The 21,273-nt window shown below is 39.1% G+C and overlaps 1 protein-coding gene across 1 annotated transcript in view; it reads left to right on the forward strand.

Annotated features, from left to right (window-relative positions):
- The window catches only part of CTNNAL1 (catenin alpha like 1), a 100,879-nt gene that overhangs the window by 75,041 nt on the left and 4,565 nt on the right, over positions 1 to 21,273 (forward strand). Inside the window, exons 8-14 of the mRNA XM_053466692.1 lie at positions 2,248 to 2,334; positions 6,350 to 6,508; positions 9,445 to 9,537; positions 10,088 to 10,238; positions 16,451 to 16,488; positions 20,529 to 20,579; positions 21,069 to 21,223. Of these exons, the coding sequence (XP_053322667.1) occupies positions 2,248 to 2,334; positions 6,350 to 6,508; positions 9,445 to 9,537; positions 10,088 to 10,238; positions 16,451 to 16,488; positions 20,529 to 20,579; positions 21,069 to 21,223 (734 nt within the window). The remainder of the gene's footprint in view (positions 1 to 2,247; positions 2,335 to 6,349; positions 6,509 to 9,444; positions 9,538 to 10,087; positions 10,239 to 16,450; positions 16,489 to 20,528; positions 20,580 to 21,068; positions 21,224 to 21,273) is intronic.

The following is a 21,273-nucleotide window of genomic DNA, read 5'->3' on the forward strand; positions in this document are numbered from 1 at the left end:
AAACGTCCCATAATTGGTTCTTGAATCATTTTGTCATGTGACAAAAAACTAGACTTTTTGTGAGTAAACCTGCAGAGATAGAATAAAATCACAGATCTGCTAAGGTTTATAACTTTAGCAATCTAGAAAGTATAAGCAGGAAAGCACAGTTAAATACCGTAATAAATCCATGGATGACACGGATACATTTGTAATTCAGCAAAGTTTTAATCAGGAACTTAGTTTTGTTAACCATTGTTAGACGGCATTAGTGTAAAAAGTACAGTAAACATTGAGATGTTGTCTTTCGTGTTTAGCAACACTTTATATATAATGATTCCAAAGAACTGATTGATAGCTCCCAGTAGTTAAACCTTAGACGCCAAATGGCTAAAACTGTTTGTTCTCTTCTTTTCATATTTCTTAAAGAACAAAATTACATAATACTGCCTTTTTTAGATGAATTTGAAATGATCGTCAAAACTGTGGTTGTTATTTAAAAACTCAGTTTTGTAATCATTGTGAGATTTCCTGTAGCTACTACTACCCTTGATTACAGCCCTGTATTCGCTATTGCAAACAAAAACGTGCGATTTAATGTGATCGCGTGATGCCTACAGATAGTTCTGTAATCAAAGAGCCTGTCCTGTGTCGCAGGCAATCTGATTTCAGGACTGTCCCGGAATCAATGTGGTTGTGCAGTGTAGAGGGCATGGGTGTTGTGAAAGAAGATATATAGATAGTTTGATTATATCCCGAAAGTGTATGTGTCAGATGCTGTAGAACCCCCTTAGGTTAATTAGACCTGAAAATCTTGTTTTTAGATTTAAATAGACAATGCACACTTCCTTATATTAAAACCTGATGAGAGGTGAAATACATCGTCTTCGTACATGACCAACTTCACATTGACTCAAAAGCCTATATAATTCAACTATTGCAGTATAGTTGCACCTGCATATTTTTCATGCATTATGTATTTTAAATCTATTCATTTCAAGTTTTACGCATATCAATGTAATCAATACTGTCTTCGATACATTGTTATTGTCATAATCCTATGGTTACCTCCAACCCTGGTTTTCTTATGCAGGTTGGCTAAAAAGTCGGTTTTACCAGTTAAAATGTTGTATCAAACCAGAGCAGCATATTAATGCTTTTCTAACTCCTGGGAAATCTGGCTTTTCTTGCTGTTGGGTTTTTATCAACAGATCCTTAATTTCCTTTGAAATACGCTTCCCTTTTTTGATGGAATCAACAGTCTTATATCATGTTTGGACATCTTTTCATTTAAAAGGCCTACCTGTTAATATACTGCCCAAGAGCAAACATTTCTATTTTATCTTTGACTATGTGCTCACTTAAATTAGATTAGCAGTATATCAGTGTCTTCTGTCTGTGTTCATCTTGTAGCTTAAGCCACGAGTAATTTCAGACTGCTGTTCATTTTATATTTCGTAAATTCGTACGTGAATGGTTTACTTACTCAACAATGATTTGTTCTGTGATGAAATAGAGTCTATGATAATTGGGGATTTCATTAAGACAGACCCAGTGGGAAACAACCATATATAAAACAAAACCAATAGAAGGACAGACTATTTAACTAGCCAATAGAAATAAATGACTAAGTTTTATCCAATCAATAAACAGCACGCAGTGGTTCCGCAGGAGATAATTTCTATTTAATTTTAGCACTTTATAAATAAAAAAAACCAATAATCCAGATTACTTGGCAAACTAAACCAACTTTGTCAATGAGTATTATTGGATTGACCAGTTTCCTACTGCAGGTCTCGCAAACCCTTGAAATCGTCACATATAAATAAATAGATCTTGTTTATTGACATATTCTCTTAAAAGGTATGTACTATTCTCTAGTAGTATTGTCTGATTTCCATTTCAGCACTTTAGAGATGATTGTAACAGTGGGGATGAAACTGGGTCCAGCTACCACCCACCATGGAGAAAATATAAACCTCTATTCTATATATTATTCTTGCTCTGTGCACTTGAGATCTCCAGATGTTTATACACAACCACAATTCTATATAATTACTTCAAAATAATTTCTCATAAGATCCATCACATTGCATGGTAGTATTCAGTTATGGACGTGGGAAGCCAAAAGGTTAATAGATGGGTAGGTTTCCTCTTTTCATTGCTCTGGTGCAATCTTTCAGCCTCCTTTCCTGTTTTATAACTATAACACATGTTTTGTTGTTGGCTTTTCATGTTTAACATAACTTTTTTTTTTTTTTTTTGCAGCAAACCCAAAAGACAAAGGACATTATGGAAGATTTAGAAATAGCTATACTGAAAACATGTCAGTGTATTATGGACCTGAGGAGGGAAGTAAGTAGAACAAATTTGAAATGGAAGGAACTTGTAACTAATGTGGTGGTCCAATAGAGAACCATTTTTTAAGTTGATATGGTGATCACAGTTTAAGCTTTGTACTAATTCCATACTTTCATACACATCACAAAAGGTGTTTTTATTTGTAATCCTCTCTTATCTTTTGAATACTTGCCTAATTTTTTGCACAAAGTTGTAATTGTGAACCCTGAGATTTCTCCAGTCCCCAGTCAGTGCTCCTATAGCTTATGATTTGACTGCGCCATCACCATCATGCACAAGATGAGAAGGGGGCACCTAATATTATTTACACCTTCGGGGCAACTGATTTTGCATTTAGGTTTACTCACCAAAGGGAGAATTGTGGGTTTCACTCACAATTATACAAGACTACACAAGTTCTTTCTACAGCAGAAGCTCATCGGAGCTGACCATTCATAATCAATAGTGAAGTCAAGGAGCTGAAGCATGAATATATTAACCCTTGTTAACTCTCTTTAGTGAAAAGACACTTCGGTCATTGTTTGGAAAAGAATTGCATGGATGCGACATATACAGCGTGTCTTCTGCTGCAATGCATCAAGAAAAGTATAGGAACTTCTTGATATGTTCACAAAAAAAAAACACTTAAAAGAGATCCAAATTGTTTTGTCTGAAAATTGATGAAGTGCAACGACCACATCAGCTTGCATGCTAGTCGTGCGTGTCTTGCCTATCCCAGACAGAAAGCTTCAATTTGTGATGTGACAGAGACGCACGTTTCTGCAAGTCAGTGATAGAGTAGCTCTATTGCGCTTGTATATTGCAACTATATATTTTTAAGCATCAATTATGTGTTACTGCAGCTTATTATTAATGCGTAACAGGAATACAGGTGGTTAAAAATATCAAAAGCCTTCTTCACGATTACCGGTAACAGCGAATTAACATTCTAAACATTGCATGCACTCTCCACAGTCGTATTAAACTAAAACAAATCTGAAAAGTAATATTGCTTTTGAAGCACACTCTTGGGGTAAGAATATTAAATTACTTTTGATCCCAATAGCATTGCTTTAGTTTGGAAGCAATTTCCTTTATCCAGGGCCCCCACTGCTCCAAACCACCTTCAAGTTTTTAATAAACTCTATAAGAATCTGATTAGTTTTGTGTATATACCATTAACCGGCCTTTTAATTCTGTAGCCGGACATACAACTATTTTTTTCTATCGGTACAATGTGTATTAATAACTGATTAGGGGTAGAATAGAGTTTGTTCCTTTTTAACCCCTTCAGTGCTATGGCCTATTCTGAAATAGATAATACTGCCCAAAGGGTTGTTAGTTTCTATTAGTTTGCAGTATCTGGGGCAGGAATGAGTTAAGTGTATGCAAATGGGTGTCTGGAAACGCATCCGCTTTTTGCTTGTACTAGAGTCGATTTATATGGTCAGGTAAGCTGAGACTGAGTACAGTGTTGTATAACGCTCACAAGGTCAGATGGAGAGAGGTCATAGTGCCAGAATGAAATCACAGACTTCCGGTCTCCTAATGACAGGCAATCTGATCTGATCTATTTATTATTCATACTTGACCTCCAGAGATTTACTGTTTTTCCGTGTAATCTATTTGTGTGAGTAGATAGATAGATAGAAATAGTGTTCTTATTGGGGCTCATATACTAGTGTGAACGAGAAAAGACGATTCTTCTCCTTGAAGGAATGCTCTCCAACTCATAGCCATACTTGTGAACTTGGTAGATTTGCCCCAGAGGCCCTGGGTATGTCAGCTAGTCATCAAAGTGGTGGTAGGAAGTCGTGCTCCCTCTAGTCCAGCAAGTACCATATAAACTGAAAATGCTACTTTTCTTGTTGCTTTTATGTAATTAAATCAAAAAACATGTATCATGTTTTATTTCCTTAATGGAACAGTTTAATGTCTCCGATACCCCCACTTATAAAAAAAATTGCACTTTTTGAAACAACCAATCAATTGCAGGAAAGTACTCCCATTGACATCAATGGAAGCACTTTCTACACATGCCCTTGGGGGGGTCCTGCACCGCTTACGGACTGAGCACTGGAGCACACTGGAGGCTACGAGATCACATGCAGAGAGATGCGTGCCCCCGAACACATCTCCTGCATGGCATTTAGCTGGCGTTAGTGAAATGGGCAAATGCGTATGCAAAACAGACAGCATGAAAATATACATTTAGTGGGTGAAGTGTCTCGTTAACATACTACAGCAGGCCTGGGCTGGCCATCTGGCACGTGTGGCAATGCCCTGTGGGTCGCTGGTTGCCATCTCTCCCCTCTTACCCGATCTGCCACCTGCTGGATATGCCAGGCCGCACACTGCATGAGCATGAAAACTTGCTTCCCCCAATCTGGTCCTGCAGTAGAGTGTAACTGTCTGACTATAGAGTAGTGCAACCCTTAAAATAGAGACTTGAGTGACATCTGTTTTCTTTCTGTAGACTTGAAGAAAACACATTTTCAGCAAATCGAAAAGAAACAGATGCCATTCATTAGGCACATGACTTATAGAATAGAGTCTGATGTTCCCAGCGAGAGAAATCTCTCTCCCGTTAGAAGTCAGAGGCAGAGTGTACGGAAACAGCCACTCATCACTGCCTTTGGATTGCTTTTATGTAACGGGGCTGCTGTTATGCACAGATTAAATTGCTAGTTCCTCGCTTGCTAGTGTTGTATTACATGAATATCAAAGAGAGATCAAAAAAGGTATTTGTCTGAATGCTGAAAAATTATATTTGCTATTTTGCCAACATTAAAGTTTTTGAGCGCATTGAAATGTGAATAATATACTTTTTCATGTGATAATTTTCTGTGTCGTGTACGTTCTTCTCAGCATTGTATAGTAAAGCACGGCTTTCTCTGCGTGAACAGTAGTATTTTGCGGACTATACATAAAATGAATTGTTTTCCAAAACCATAATAATGAGATTTTTCGTGCTTTTGCTATGTTTTTTTCTCTGTATCATTTAGTATACCCACACAAATTATTATATATGATTATAGGCCACACCTCTATATTTTGGTGCTAATTTAAAGAAAATTTAATTCAACAAAAATGAACATTACATGAAGGTTAAAACAATATTTTCACACTCACTCACTCTTACTCCCGTTGTCTCTCAATGTCTTCCTACCTTCTTCCTTTTCCCTGTCTCCTTTTCCCCAGCTCTGCTTCTTCTCTTGCATCTTCTTTTTTCTGTCTTCATCCGCTTGTCTCCATGTCTTTTGTCTTCTGTCAGGCCTCCTGACGCACTTCCACAAAAGGGCAAAAGATTTAAGGAGGAAGAGAAGGGCAGAAACACTTCTCTTTCTCTGCATATCTATAGAAAATTTAAATAATTTAATTTATTATTTAAATAAATTAATAATTGAAAAAAAAACCCCTCATGGTTAACTACATACATAAACTGATTGATTAAATAAAATAAATAAATGGCATATAGAAATGCTGATGGATTGTGGGAGACTGTTGGTTTTGGGAGTGCTTTTAAGAGATGACATATCAGTTACATCACTGCTCCTGTAGGACCAATTTATTGTGTTGTACCTGGTTTGTCATCGCTTAAAAGCCCTCCCAGATCACATCACTGGTCCTGTAGGAGCAATTTTTTAGGACGTGCCTGGTACATCATCGGCGGCAAAGCATTTAATAGGATAGTCATAACCAGCAAGCTTGCTGTAAGGGCAAGTCTATGTGGTAGACCCACAGAAAAAGAGGCTTCAGCCATAATCCTGACAGGGGGAAATAGGGCCCATAGACCGGATTTCTGGATGCTGGGCTCATCTTTAATGCTGAGTCTCCTGATGCAGTAGGGCTCCAAGTTTTTTAAATATGCATTTAGTTAATAATGAGGTTAACGGATGTTTATTACATTTGTTGTGGAAGTTACCATACTGTAAACTTATATTTGTGTACTTGTGTGTGTTTCTGGATGTGGTGTGGATATGACACCTGTTTACTAATGTTATGTATTCAAATGTTCCGTTTCTTTTAGCTTCACAGTTCAGCTACAATACTGGCAGCCGACTTGTTAAAATTCCATGCAGACCACATGGTCCTGAAAGCGCTAAAGATTGCGGGGGCAGAAGGAAACCTAGAAGCGGTGGCTGAATATACATGCAAGCTATCTGAACAGAAGGAACAACTTGTTGAAGTAAGTTTCCGAGGCTTAAATCCCATAATTGTCACATTGCATTTGTATCTATTCAAATAAGAATTATATGTAACAAATGTGCAGTAGTTTCGCACAAACCCAGGCTAATGTGCATGCTGATGAAAAGGCCATCCAATGGTTTTCTTGAAGGCACACTTTAGCGTCCTTTAACAAAGAATGCGTATTAAAGTTCTTTAAGTTTGCAGACAAATTCTTATCTATGTTTCCCACTAGAGCCATGCATAGGAGTGAAAGTCCTTAACATGTATAGCTTGAAGGTAAAAATTGAGAGGGGTGATAACAAAGAGCTATTTAAAACACTTCAGATTATTTAGCAAGACACAAAAATAAAGCCTTTCACATGAAAGATGGATTGACAAAAGATGGGAGAATGCTAGACAATTCAGTGGCAACATTAAGACCATTTTGGAGTGGTAGTTGAATAGCAAATGCTTCCAGACAGGATTGTAGCTTAGATAATATGGAGTTATTAAACAAACAAAATGAATTCTCATTCTTTTAGATAATGGGTGGGCATACTAGATGAGCCAATTGTAGTCTTACATTCCATATCTTTTTCTTATAAGAATACCTATTCGGGGCATAGCCATGATGACACCCCCTGACAAATATGCCACTGAAGCATGCAAGTCCATTATCATGGATTAATGTTACAGGTTTACAGAGGTGGCACAGGCAGTCTGCTAAAGGGTCAGAGGTGGCACAGACAGGCTGTTTTAGAGGCCTAGCACGTCAGTATCTGGCTTAGTGTATAGTGATGGGAGTTATGCTGTACCACCATCAATGTATTGCTCAGTATATAGTGATAGTGAATTATGCTGTACCATATCCGTTTAGTAAATGTTATTTATTTAAACATATTTAATTTATTTTTTTCAAAATATTCTTGCCAGTATTTTTTTGGGAGGGTGCCACATACAGGATCCGCCCTTGCTTATAAGAACTATCCTAAACTGTTTTAGGGTTGAGTGTTTACATCAGGCAAAAGGGCAGGCTAGATGGGCCGAATGTTTCTTATCTGCCGTAAAATTCTATGTTTCAACAAAACAGATGCATGTACCTCCTAGCTTTAAATGGGACTGACAAATACTTTTTGTGGTATGGTTGACCATGTTAAATTGAGTTTGCAGATTATCAATATGTGAGTAGTTGATTTCATTAATCATTCACAGTATTTACAAGGCACTTAGAAACTGCTGGGATGTTTTTTCCTCCTGTCAACAAGCTCATGTTCTCCATTACCCCCACTAACAACCCATGACCCCATCTACATGGATGTTATATTGCTAAAGGCAAAACAGAGCATCAATTTCCAAAACATTTAAAATGGTTTAATACATTTGCACAAAACACTCGGAAATAGCAGTTTCCACACAGTGTATGTAAACGAGTAGGCATGAAATACGTGATTTATTGGATTTATGCTCCGTACCACCCAGGAAACATTATGAAATCAAAGCCAGTCATATTAAGTTACGCACTGGTTCGTAAAAAAAGATTTTGATTATCGCAGATTTCTGAACTTTTCACAAAATATCCAGTTGTTATAATCATTAGATATTTTAGAGCCGTTTTAAAGGTCACTTTGTGATCTCCTTTAACACAGTAAGGGACAAGACCAAGGACTGATTTAAGGTATGAGTCTTTAATGTCTTGAATCTTTAAAGCAGGAATATGAGCAGATTAAATGAGCCAAATGGCTCATATCTGCCTTCAAATTCTCTTTCTGTTTTTTAACAAAAAAATTAAAATCTATCCGTAACATATATCGTGGAGGAATGGCCTATGATGATTGTGATTCTGCACATTCATTTGGTAATTACACCCAGAAGCTAAGCTTAATTGAGTTTAAAAAATAAAAATAAAAACTAAGGTACTTATAGAGACACCCGGGTTGTACTTGTGAATTGAATAATTGATTTCAACGAGGACTGAAAAGGAACTAGTGGACTGGAACTGGCCAGGCTCTGACATAGTGGGATCCTGGTAAATTAACCCTGCAAGGAATACCAAGTTGTCCCATAATATATTTTAGTGAATACCCGGAGATAACACACTTCATACCAGTCCAGCTCTTAATAAATAGACCTCTTTGTTTCAGCTCTGGCATTTCACCTTGGCCCCTCGGGAGGTGCAAAAAGTCTTCCCGCCTCTTTGCAACATTGTCATTGCCAGAGAGTGCTTTTTACTGCCAAGTTCCTTGGTTCTCAGAGGGTTCAAATTCTGGCCCCTTTCCCTTTCAACCAGGTGCCGAGCAGAAAACCCGGTTTGTTGGAGCCACAGCTCAATTCCTGTTGTTATCTCACTTAAACTCAGAAGGGTTAAACCTCTGTTCAAATCATTTTTTTCCTCAGATAGGGTTTTGAGTTCTGTGTTGATGCATCTGACTTGAGCTGAATCTGATCAAGTGGTTTAACTCTGATGGCAATTTAAGCAATTTTACATCTCATTGGCGACACAGTATGTTTTGCAATGGAAGCCCTCCAGATTCATGAGCGGCCCTGTGTGCGCAAACAATTACCTGTTACTAACTTTGTGTTATTCATTTTTTGTTAAGCCTTAGAAATCAGTCAACAGATACAAATAATTCTAGTGCAGACACAAATTTGCATCTGTGTTTCCCATTGTAGGTGTGATGTGGTATTTTGAGTAGGGAGCCTGGAGCCAAGTATAGTTTGGAAGAGGTGTAAACCACATCAATTGTAAAATAAAATTTAAAACCCTTAGGCTCACGTCTTTTCCTACTGTGGAAACAATTTAATCTATTCTCTTTTTGTTTCTTAAATATGATATGCATACTTTATGCAGGATTTACTGTACCAAATCGGAAATCAGTAGAAGAGTTACGGTGGCACACAGGATTTTCATGAAGATAAAAAGCATTCTTTGTTAATGAAACTGTTTGGTTCTTCTAGAGCTGTCGGTTGTTGAGACATGTTTCAGGCACGGAACCACTGGAAATTACATGCATTCATGCAGAAGACACCTTTCAGGTGACTGGTCCACAGGTATGGTGGTTTCCATCCTATTGTGTTTTTTTTTTTTTTTTTTTAATGAAAGCAGACACCAGATGCGAGTAAAATATTTGCTCAAGGGCTGATACAAATATGTTAGATGGAAATATTTTTATCGTTCACTAGTGAAATCTGAGTCTTTAGATTACACTTAGCAGAAATGTTGGGAAAAGAAAGCTGGGATTTACAAACCAGCAATTAAATGTTTTGTAATTGTGAACTGCTGCCAAATTGTGTCTGCACGCTGAGAGTTTTAAAGGCGATCACCAGTGAAAATTGAATGTTACTTTCAGCAAATATCTAGGAACTACCTAGCCTACCAGGCATGGGGTCTTATTTAGGTAGTGTGGCTAGTCCCAGTTAGACTTGAGTGGGTGGGGAGTAGCCAGGAGCACCCTTGCAGATGGAAGACCCCAGTTATGCCAATATATGTCTACAGAGACACGCAGAGGGGGCATCCTTAGCATAATCATGTAGGAACTATTTTTGTCTATTGAGAAGTAGTTCCACTTGCAACATGAGTCTCTCTACTCTTACGTTGTAGATTGTGTCTGCTGCAGAAACATTGGCTCTTCACCCGACCAGTAAAATTGCAAAAGAAAACCTTGACGTTTTTTGCGAGGCCTGGGAGTCTCAAATGAGTGATATGTCCATTCTCCTGCGAGAAATTAATGATGTATTCGAAGGGAGGCGAGGTAAGAACAATGTCTGTCAAAGGCGATTTTCAAAGGCAATCACAGGTTGCAAACAAAATAGGACACCTTGACATATAGTTCTGTAAAACCTGTGGCTATTTGCTGTTCAGTCACCTAATATAAGTGAGTGATGATGAGTGTGTGATAGAGACAATAAAAGTCAACATATAAGTGAAGTATACACAGCTTGGTTTTGACTTCTAAAAATACTTTCCTAAATAATGCATTTCCCTTGACCGTAGAGCAGTTCTGTAAGTGCATGTGGGAAAATGTTTCATTTCTTTAACAATGCAAACTAAGGTTTTTGGGGTTTTTTTGAAGTTTTTTTACGTGGTCATGTCCATGGGATGTGAGACACTCTGACCTTGTGTTTGTCTTGGTGACTAAGAGGCCCAGCTGCTGCATAAATGCAGGAACCATGCCAGGACGGGCACACTGGTCAAATGCCCACAGGCAGGCCCGGACTGGGACAAAAAATAGGCCCGGGCATTTAAGCCTGAGCAGCCCATATTTATTTATTTATTTATTTATTGTTAAAGCCCACCCTTCATGTACCATCTTTGCATTTAATCATTCAGACAAATCATTAACACATTCATTTATGCAGTCTCACAAATCAAGCAATTCATCCACACATGAATTCATTAATTGTCATACGCATTCACACTACCCCCTCTCTTCATCTTATCTGCCCCTTCTCACTATGTAACCCCCTTCCCCACTTCTCAATATGTACCGCCTCTATCTATCCCCTCTCCCCCTTTCTCACAATCTAACCCCCCTCTGCCCCTTTTCACTGCACCCCCCTCCCTCACCCTACTTACCTTGTTGCCGGAGCAAGCAGCAACTGCGACCGGGCCCGCGGCAGGGCAGGATTGACTTAGGGGCTGATGGAGCTGCAGCTCCAGGCCCCCACCTTAAAATAGGCCCAGTCAGGACCGGACTGACTGGGCCTATATTGGCCGCATTAACACAGAGCCCCTTAAGCCCGCCGCAACTACCCCCTCCTAACTATCTACCCTCTCCCTCTTTGAAGTTCACTTACCTTTCAGGAGTCCTGCGGTGGGGGTGCAAGGCCTCTGCCTCCCAGCTCTGCCACTGTATGGAACAGTATAGAGTGATGGGAGTTATGATGTACTTTTAGAGCATAATTAGATCATGAAAAAGACATTGGAAATGGTACAGCATAACACCCATCACTCTCACGCACTTACCAATCCACACATATACCAATCCACACGTATACCAATCCAGACATATACACTAATCCACACATATATACCAATCCACACATATATACCAATCCACACATATATACCAATCCACACACATATACTGATCCACACACATACCAATCCACACCAATCCACACATATACCAATCCACACACATATACCAATCCACACACATATACCAATCCACACACATATACCAATCCACACACACATATACCAATCCACACACATATATACCGATCCACACACATATATACTGATCCACACACATATATACTGATCCACACATATATACTGATCCACACATATATACTGATCCACACATATACACCAATCCACACATATACACCAATCCACACATATATACCAATCCACACATATACCAATCCACACATATACCAAACCACACATATATACTAATCCACACATATATACCAATCCACACACATATACCAATCCACACATATACACCAATCCACACACATACACCAATCCACACATATATACCAATCCACACACATACCAATCCACACACATACCAATCCACACACATACCAATCCACACACATACACCAATCCACACACATACACACATACACCAATCCACACATATACACCGATCCACACATATATACTGATCCACACACATACCAATCCACACACATATACCAATCCACACACATACCAATCCACACACATACACCAATCCACACACATACACACATACACCAATCCACACATATATACTGATCCACACTCACTTAATGCTTTCCTACCTTTCCTTTCTTCTTTCAGCTTCTTTTCCTCCTCTTCGCTCCTCTTCTTCAGTTCTTCTGTCTTCTCTGTCTTCTTCCGGGTCAGAGTGCACGGACAGCGGTGGGCGCGGCTTCAGTGCTGTGCGCCGGGATCTGAAAACAAACCCCGGCGCACAACAGCTGTTGCCGCGCGGATCACAAGGGAGCGGTATCGGAGGTCTTTAACAGACCTCCGGCTCCCTTGAGTGATTTTAAGCCGGGTTCAACCCGGCTTAAAATCACTCAAGGGAACCGGAGGTCTGTTAAAGACCTCCGATATCGCTCCCTTGCGAGCCTGCTCCTCCAGCGGCGGACATTACTGTCCGTCTCTGGAGGGGTGCCGGGTGCCGCAAGTTGGCACCCCCTGATGAGCGGCCGCCCCCTGGAGTGTGGCGGCCGCCCCCTGGAGTGTGGCGCCCTGTGCGGTCGCACACCCCAAAGGTCGGCCCTGCCCTAAGGGGCCGGGAAGCCCCCACCAGGGCCGTCCTTAGGGGTCTGCGGCCGCACAGGGTTTAAATTAAAACATCGGGGTTTTTTTTTTCAACTTTATTTAACATCCTCCATGTTAAATAAAGTAAAAAAAAACCCCGATGTTTTAATTTAAGCCCTGTGCGGCCGCAGACCCGCAAGGCCGGCCTTGGTGGGGACTTCCCGGCCCCTTAGAGTGGCGGACCCGGTCGCAGTTGGTAGGGTAGGGGCCTGGAGCTGCAGCTCCATCAGCCCCTAAGTCAATGCGGCCCTGCCGTGGCCCGGCCCACCGGGCAAATGCCCGGTGTGCCCGATGGCCAGTCCGGGCCTGCCCACAGGGCTGGTGACCAGTAGTGTCAACCTCTGCTGATCCCATAAGTGCAGCTGCTTTGCTGGATACATGCAGCCACACAATGAAAAAGTGTAAGAATGTAATCTTTTTTTTTTTTCTTTAAAAAAAAAAATACAGCTCAGGGAAATGTAAAGCTGGATATTCATAATATATGCATAACACCATAGGTGTCCTGTCGAGGCCTCGTTGGTTTCCTGCTTAAAGAAATGCTCATGCGTTTTATTTAACATGGCTGTTCCTTGTTATATAAAGAAATCCCCCAGCTTCTCCGTGCACGGCAGAGTAAATGGCTAACCATTAGCCATGTTGAAAAACGCAGAGTGAACCACATAGATGATTCTACGATGATTCTACTGTTAGCTCTGAAGACAGCTGAAGCTTATAGTGATTACATCATTCTATAGGATGCACAGTATTACCCTGCTGCCACCTTGTGCACAAGTCTCCTAATGACTACTAACTTATGCCGGAGTGGCAGACAAATGTAAAGGAAATCTTCATAAAAGGTGCTCCTTATTGCTAACATCTAGGCTTAATAGGTATTACTAAATGATATAATGTATGCATGTGTATGTTTAAATCCTGCATATAGGTGCATTATGATTTTAATGTCTGATCATCAAGTTTTCCAATTTTCCTGGAATAGGTGGAAAAGCCTGTTTTGGGTCTTGGTTCATGCTTGCCAAAGGAAACATATGTGATGTGACCTGTTGCTAGTACCAAGCTTGTAGCTTACATGCAGTGGGTCAGTCACTGGTTGACACTCTGCCTTTGGGGTCATCTGATCACGATGTACAACTTGCTTGAGAACTGCCCCAGCCATCCTGCATCCGCCTTAGGTGCTGGGATGGATACATGAGTCAAGTACCAGAGTGGTACAGTGTTACCAAACTATCATAGACATTATTGCTTCTTAGTTAGATCTTTGGTACGTTTAGTAACCATACATACAACAATTTTTGGATGTATAATATAAATACAGACTGCCCAGTAGGTGTGAAGGCTTCTACTATTTAAGTAAGATCTGGAGATCTGTCGGTCCTTGTGTATTTAAGGCCACTATCACATATCATATTGGAATTCTTGCACCTATATACATATTGATCATGGTTTCTTTGACTTCACACTTAAGTAATAGTATATAAAAATGACACCATTTATTGTGCTCTGTGGGGGAGTTTCCATTTGGTTGCTGCATTGCTCTTATGTATTTTAAGAAATAGTTTGATAGAGGATCAACAGGTAAAGATAATAAGATTAAGATGTTATGAACTTAATATTTCCTTCTCCTTCATGGCATTGTACAGATGAGCATCAACTAGCAGCAGCTCCCGGTCCGCTATAGAATTGCTCCCAGAGTAACATTGGGCATGCTTCAACTTTTATATATTTTTTATAAGCATATATAAATTTCTCTAATTGTACCCTTTTAAATAGATCGAATTAAAATTACAATACTTGTTACAGGTTATCAGAGTTATGCATGTGCTAGAAGGGTTATGGACTTGAGAAAGAAGCTGCAAACTTTTAAACCATAGGTAACTTGATTTTTTAGAACATAACACTCAATAAGGGCTTTATTGTGAATCACATAATAAAACTGCTAATCTCTGTGAATTTCTTCATTATTTTTTTGCCTCTTTTAACACTGCGAGAAAATATGTAGGCAAATTCCTTTAAATAAATAGAACTTCAGAGCAGTCACTTCATGTGAAATATTATGTGCTGCTGATTATTTTTTATGTAAAATGATGTACTCCTACTTAAGTGCAATTACTGTATTTCACAGCGGATAATGTATTCTTGCGTTTTTCCTGATGAATGGCGTGTGAATAAGCAAGTGAGGAAAAAAAATACAAATTGCATCCTCAACTGGCTCTTAAAAATTATTACCACGTTATTTCCCAGCGTACTGTCTGATCTAGGGGTCTCCAGCCTTTGATTTAATGAGAACAATTTGTGATTAATAAACCCGAACAGGATTCACGCTACCGAAAGGCCAGGAATTACAATGCTCCAGCGTTGTTACGGCCCTTAATTATGTGACAGGCCTCAGGTGTGACAGGAACCAGTGACAAACTGGACAGGGACATGGGGAAACAGGAATTCCCGGCGACCACAGAGCCTCCTGGTGGCAACACCTGTAGGTCAACAGTCAGCTATGCTCAGGGCCGCCGGCTCAAGTCCCGTAGTTCCTGACAGGTGTTTGTAGTCTGTATTACTTGTAATTCAGTAATTTTTACTCTGAGGAAAACTGAATTTGTTTTTCTGATGGCATTGGTGAGAGTATGGTTTGCTGCGTGTGGCTTTTCTAATAGAAATCTATATTCGGATCAATAAGCATCTGTTATTTTGCTATTTGTGTGTCTAAACAGCAGCGGTTTGCCTTTATCCAAGAAGTACTAATAGATACATTTATCTGTTTCAAATTCCCTATCAGAGCCCAGAATGCAAGCTTATGTAGGGAATGTGTTTGCCATGAACACGTAATTGTTTGAATTCAGAGTGAATGAATAAGCAGTGAGCAATTTTTCTCCAGTTAAAGCAATTTACTGAAGCAAACAAGCTGCTTTGTGATTATATGCCTACGACAGAAGATGTGCAATGCCAAAAAGGTTTCATAGTGAAATATGTGGTCCTCCTTGGACAGGTAAAAGGAGCATTCAATTCTGGACCATGTGAATTGTCTAGAATATACATGTGCACAACACTGCGCATGCATGTACAAAGATTGCGAATAAGTTAAGTGGACCCAAGGAAATAGAAAACAAGCAGTGTTTTTCTGAATGAAGTAGGTAGTGGTTTACTCATAATAATATATAATATACTCCTAATACTAAAAATAATAATAAATCTATATATGGAGCCCAGAAATTATGTTCATTATACAAAGTTCTGTTAGTTGCTCTGTCCATGTAAAATCCTGTATCCCCCTTGTCGCTTATGTTTAATGTCTGTTTCACAACAGTCCTGGGAAAATGGGACACAAGTGAGAAAAACTGGTCAGCGGAACCTGTTTTGACCAAATCAGGACAGTTAACAAGAATACGGATAGGCTGTGAATTCAGAGCTGTTTCTGCCATATAACCACATTAAGCAGCTGCCTAGGGTCCCCATGAGGCATTATGAAGAGGCATAGGGAAGAGGGATGTACATTTATTGTTGTATTACATTGTATAAATGTGCTACGCATTTGTGTTTGTGTATAGACAAACAACCATCGACTGTTTTAGAGATGGGCCATCTCAAAACATATAGCTTTGTTAGTTATACATGTGTTTTATTGTATTCATGTTTTAAGTTGTACAAAAATGATTGACGTCATTAAGGAATATTTCTGACACATGTCTATGTTGCCCCTAGGAGAGAAACGAGCCTATCTTTCACTTCCAAGACCAGGGGTAAGTTATCTTTTTCTGTGCTGTGGCCACCTGTTGGACTCCTAAAAGCGCTGGGAAGGAGTTTAAATGTTTTGGGAAGACCCCTTTCTTTTCAAAAAAAAAAAAAATATTTCTATTATTTAAATTGTCTTAGTTAAAACCTAGTAAGTGTATATGCTATCATAAAACAGCAATAATATAATGTTTTCTCCTGCAAATGTTGGAGAGCTTGGATTATGCAAATGTATTGGAAAGCATGATATTGTGGTAGATCTGTGAAGCATAATGGATGGTTTCCTCTGCGAGAAAGGCTCAAACATTTTAGTGAATACCCTGGGATCACAATTTTCATCTAAGGGGCTATTCTCAGGCCAAGTTGTTCTACCTACCATGCAGAACGGAACACCTTTGGAATTTAATAAAGCCTTTAAAACATCATTAATAGCGCTGTTGAATGCTCCAAACCATTCCTACCAATAATTATCATGCAAAATCTGACAACATAATTTTTCAGGGACTTCTGAATTGTCATGTGCGACCAAATCAGGGACTCATGGGCTGTTGCAGTAGAAATGGAAAATTCTTTTTACATTTTTCTGAATAGTTTTTACTTTCAGAGATAGAATAAAATTAGATGACACAGTTAAAGTTTGTTGAAGTGAAGGGCCCTTTGATGACTACACACCAAATCCATATGTCAGCCTTATATAGAACCCACAAATCATTAAGTTATTCTTGTATATGTAATATTTTGTATACTATGGAAATTACCTTAAACACATCTGCATTTAAATCGTAATATCCTAAGAGGTTTTAAATATAAAACTTGTAATTTTAAGCTAAAAATTATGTCCAGTATCAAAGAATCTCAATGAGCTTTTTATAATTTAGATTTAGCGGAAGCTATCTGGCCCTTTAATGATTGACATGTCTGAACAATTAATCCTTTATTTGCCTGGGACTCCATTTTTTTTTTTGTATAAATGCCGTACTCTATGCATAGGGGATCTGGACCATTGGATCTTCCAATCGCATTTTTATCTTTTGACATTTTGTTTACAAGGAATACAAACCTTGTTCTTTCTAGTTTGCACAGTCGGGACCCGACTTCTGTTTCCATTGACACGTTGAGGAATGTGTATATCACAACAATGCGATATGTTACTTTCAAGTGTTAGCCAAGCCATCTGGAAACACGTGCATTTGTCAGCTCCGATTATAGCACAAAGTGGAAAGCATATTAATCCTCGCCAAGGGGAAGGCTGATAACTAAATGCAACGGAAATTAAACACTAGTCAATCCAATCTAATTTCCTCACCATTAGTCACAAGCGTAGACGCTTGAAGCTGAGTTTATGGAATTTGCATACTTTATTTGTGTGTGTTATAATTCTAATTATTTTGTGTGTGTACGGTTTTAATATTTTAGGATTTTGCGGTGGTTTCAAAGAAACTCAAGATGCCTTTTTCCGAAATTTCGTTACCTTCATAATTACTGGCCCAGGAGGGGAAGCCTGCTTGAAAGGGATTTGTTGTGTCTAGCAAAAACACATTTTTTCCCCCAAGCTGAATATACAAAGGGTTGTTTTTATAGTTCAGCAGAAATCAAGTAAAAAAAAAAATAAAAAAAAATGAACCACTGTAAGCAATGCATTCATAAGGATTTGACTAACCCTATAAGTATTTAGTTTTACTTGATCTGGTCACAGATGATTTACTGCATAACCAAATGTGAATGGTGTTTACTTATTAACGCACAATCTTTGATATTTAAATGGGCGCTGTCATCTTAACTTCCTGTTCTCAGGATCCTTGCTATTAGGGTCTCTCTCACTCATTGTTGGCTGAGTCATATTGTTTGGTCCAGGCCGTCATTGTACGGATGGCGTAAGATTAAGGAAGAGAACTTAAGAACAGGAACTTGATAGAATAACAGTAATTGTGCAACATGTATTTTTAACTAAACATTTCCATAACAATTACACTGATTGACATACAAGAACATTAACTATATTTAATTGTGTTAAAATAAAATGCTGATGGTGGTGGCAGTTCAATTGTAACTATTGACCTTTAACTACAAGAGGCTAGAGATGTAGTTTAGTGAAGTGCTGCCTTAGGCCTGATCATGGGCAGTACCCCCAGCACTTACGCCGCCATCATTTCTACTGAGGGTCGTAAGGACTCGTGCTGTCAGGAAGAGCAAGACATCATTCTCCCCAACATTTCAGATTTACAAAGTGGGATGTTGGGTTTTTTTTGTGTCCCTGCAAAAGCAGGACAATGAGACTGAGGGATAGTGTCCAAAAAGCAGGATACTTGGGGTGTATGTGCTATGGAGACAATGCTAGCTAGACACCGTCCACCATGTTGTAGAATAGGTAGTTCGGAGATCTCCCTTGTAACCAGCCCCTTAAGCATCAATGTACAGGGGGAGCCTGGTCACCTGAGGACCGGCCATTCCATCCTAGGTCTGGTATATTGCCACTGCAAGAGGGCGCAACAAGCTGCCCAGAAATTACATGACGTACTAGAAAGGATTCATCTGGTATCTCTGTACATTTGTTTCAACTATTAGGAGCGTCCATGTAGCATTAATAACATTTTGGTTTCAGCAGTACTTCTAGCTTGACATTAAAATTGATTTAAACTTTGGTGAAGCAAGAATACTACAGGACTTCCCTGAAAGGATGTCGACTTGATTCACAGTGGATTTCCCCCAAAATGCATCATTAAATTCATTGTGCTCTGGAAAATTACTATTCGATTTATTGATCATACCACCACACTCCTGGCAAAAGTAGTTTTCAGATATATTTAGGACACTAAATCTTTCAGTATGTACCCAGCTTGCTGTAAAGTCTTCACCTACTGAAAGTGATAGATTGCTCCCTGCTTTCAACATCCTTGATGAGAGACATGAACATTGACAGCTACACATACACTTTTTTTTACCAGAAAATAGCAAATCCGACAAGCTGTTGATTAAGAATACTTAACAGTGGGGTTCCCATACTCCCTGTCAGCTGGACCTTGTCCAAAAGGTGAATATGTGGAGTACCACATTTTGAAAGCAGCTACGTTTTAACACCCTTACACTAAATGAAGACATTCTGTTGGATCCATAAAGTCCATCACAATCAAGTACTTCTGATTTTTTTTCACCTCTTTCATATATGAAAGTATTGAAAGGTAAATGATCCAGGTTATTGGCACACATGTACTCTTTAAATGAGAAATTATACATAGAGAATATGGAAGGCAACAAGAGATTTCTCCCATAATCCTGAACCGTGCAGCTGCTACTTTATTATACTGAATAGAGGAATAAAATACTGAAAATATTGTTGCTGGAAGCAATTATATTGCTTTGCTTGCAGATTAGTAAATTGCTATAGACCAGATATTCTGGACTATAAGGATCACTGATGCAGAAAAAAGTGTCCTAAAAACTACCAATATTCCAACCAACACAACATTTCTAGCAAATTAGCGCATTTGGTTTTATTTTCTATAAAAAAAAATATCACTTCACACATTATTACAAATGTTTTTTTCATTAAGTATTCACTTTTCCAAACTCTTCTCTTAGTAGTTTTGCAGTCATCTGTGTTAATGCGTGAAATGCGTTGGGTATAGCGTTGGCCAGCAGCAGTAGATTCAACAAAACTGTGTTGCCAGTTTTTTCTTGCATGATGTCATTAATTATTTCGCAATTGCTTGTGAGAACAGTTTCTCTTCTAAAAAGTATAACTATAAAATATAGATGTTTTTTTGATTCTGATAACCAGGAACATGGCCATGGTATACACTTAAATCAAATGGCACTAAAGTGAACAGACTGAGATAAAAGGTCTGTTTTTTAGGTGCTTAGTTAAATAGCTTTACTAATACAGCAAATGACATTTTGAGGATGTTTCAGAAATGTGTAGTGTTTTATCTATTTGTAAGGTATTTGTAGTTCTGACATACTCATAACTGAGAGCCTTTGATACCATGAGCATATCATTGAATCCTCATAAAATGCCATCTTGGGTAATTTCTGTCTTGTTTCCTTCCAGAAGCATAGCGGGAATTTGAAAACATTGAAGCCGATGAAGCTAGATGTGGAGGTAAGTTAAAGTGGAGCGTTAAACTAACTGCTGGCATACAGGGAATTAGGATTTACCTGTACCCATCCCCAAAGTAATTGATCCTTTTTTGTTTAATAAAAGTACTTTCAGGATATAATGTCCAGCCAATCCCTCTTGTCCATTAAAGGGGGGGGGGCAGTAAATTTTCCTAGGGAATAGTTAAGCAAGCCAAGTCCTCCCATGTCTTTTTTCTGTGGTGCATTTCGGAGTGAGACAAGGCGCAGTACCTGCTTCCCATTGCGCTTATGCTCAACAAGTCTGAAAGGAGCAGATTATTAGAATGACATCATATCTCAGAGCTCCAATTCACTCAGACCTGGTGAGCACAAGTGTGAGGAAGAGTGGGAAGCAGTATTGGGTTTTGCAGGTGGTAGCCCTGATTGCCTCTGCGTAAGGGGTGGGTCCAGATCACAGCTTGCTGTATTTGTAAATATAAGCATGGGCCTCTTCTTTGTGAATGTCCTATAGGAACAAGGAAAAATTGCCAAGTTGGGACTAGAGTTACGTTTGCTAACATCAGACGTTGACTCAGAGACTGAAAAATGGGACGATCAAGAGAATGAAGTGGTTAGAAATGGGCAGACCATGTCCAGTATGGCTTACACCATGTACTTATTCACCAGGTATGTCTCCCATCTTCAGTGCCGTGTGGCAGGTGTATGGATCAACATAT

Source organism: Spea bombifrons, chromosome 5 (assembly GCF_027358695.1).
Source record: "Spea bombifrons isolate aSpeBom1 chromosome 5, aSpeBom1.2.pri, whole genome shotgun sequence".
Lineage (NCBI taxonomy): Eukaryota > Metazoa > Chordata > Amphibia > Anura > Pelobatidae > Spea > Spea bombifrons.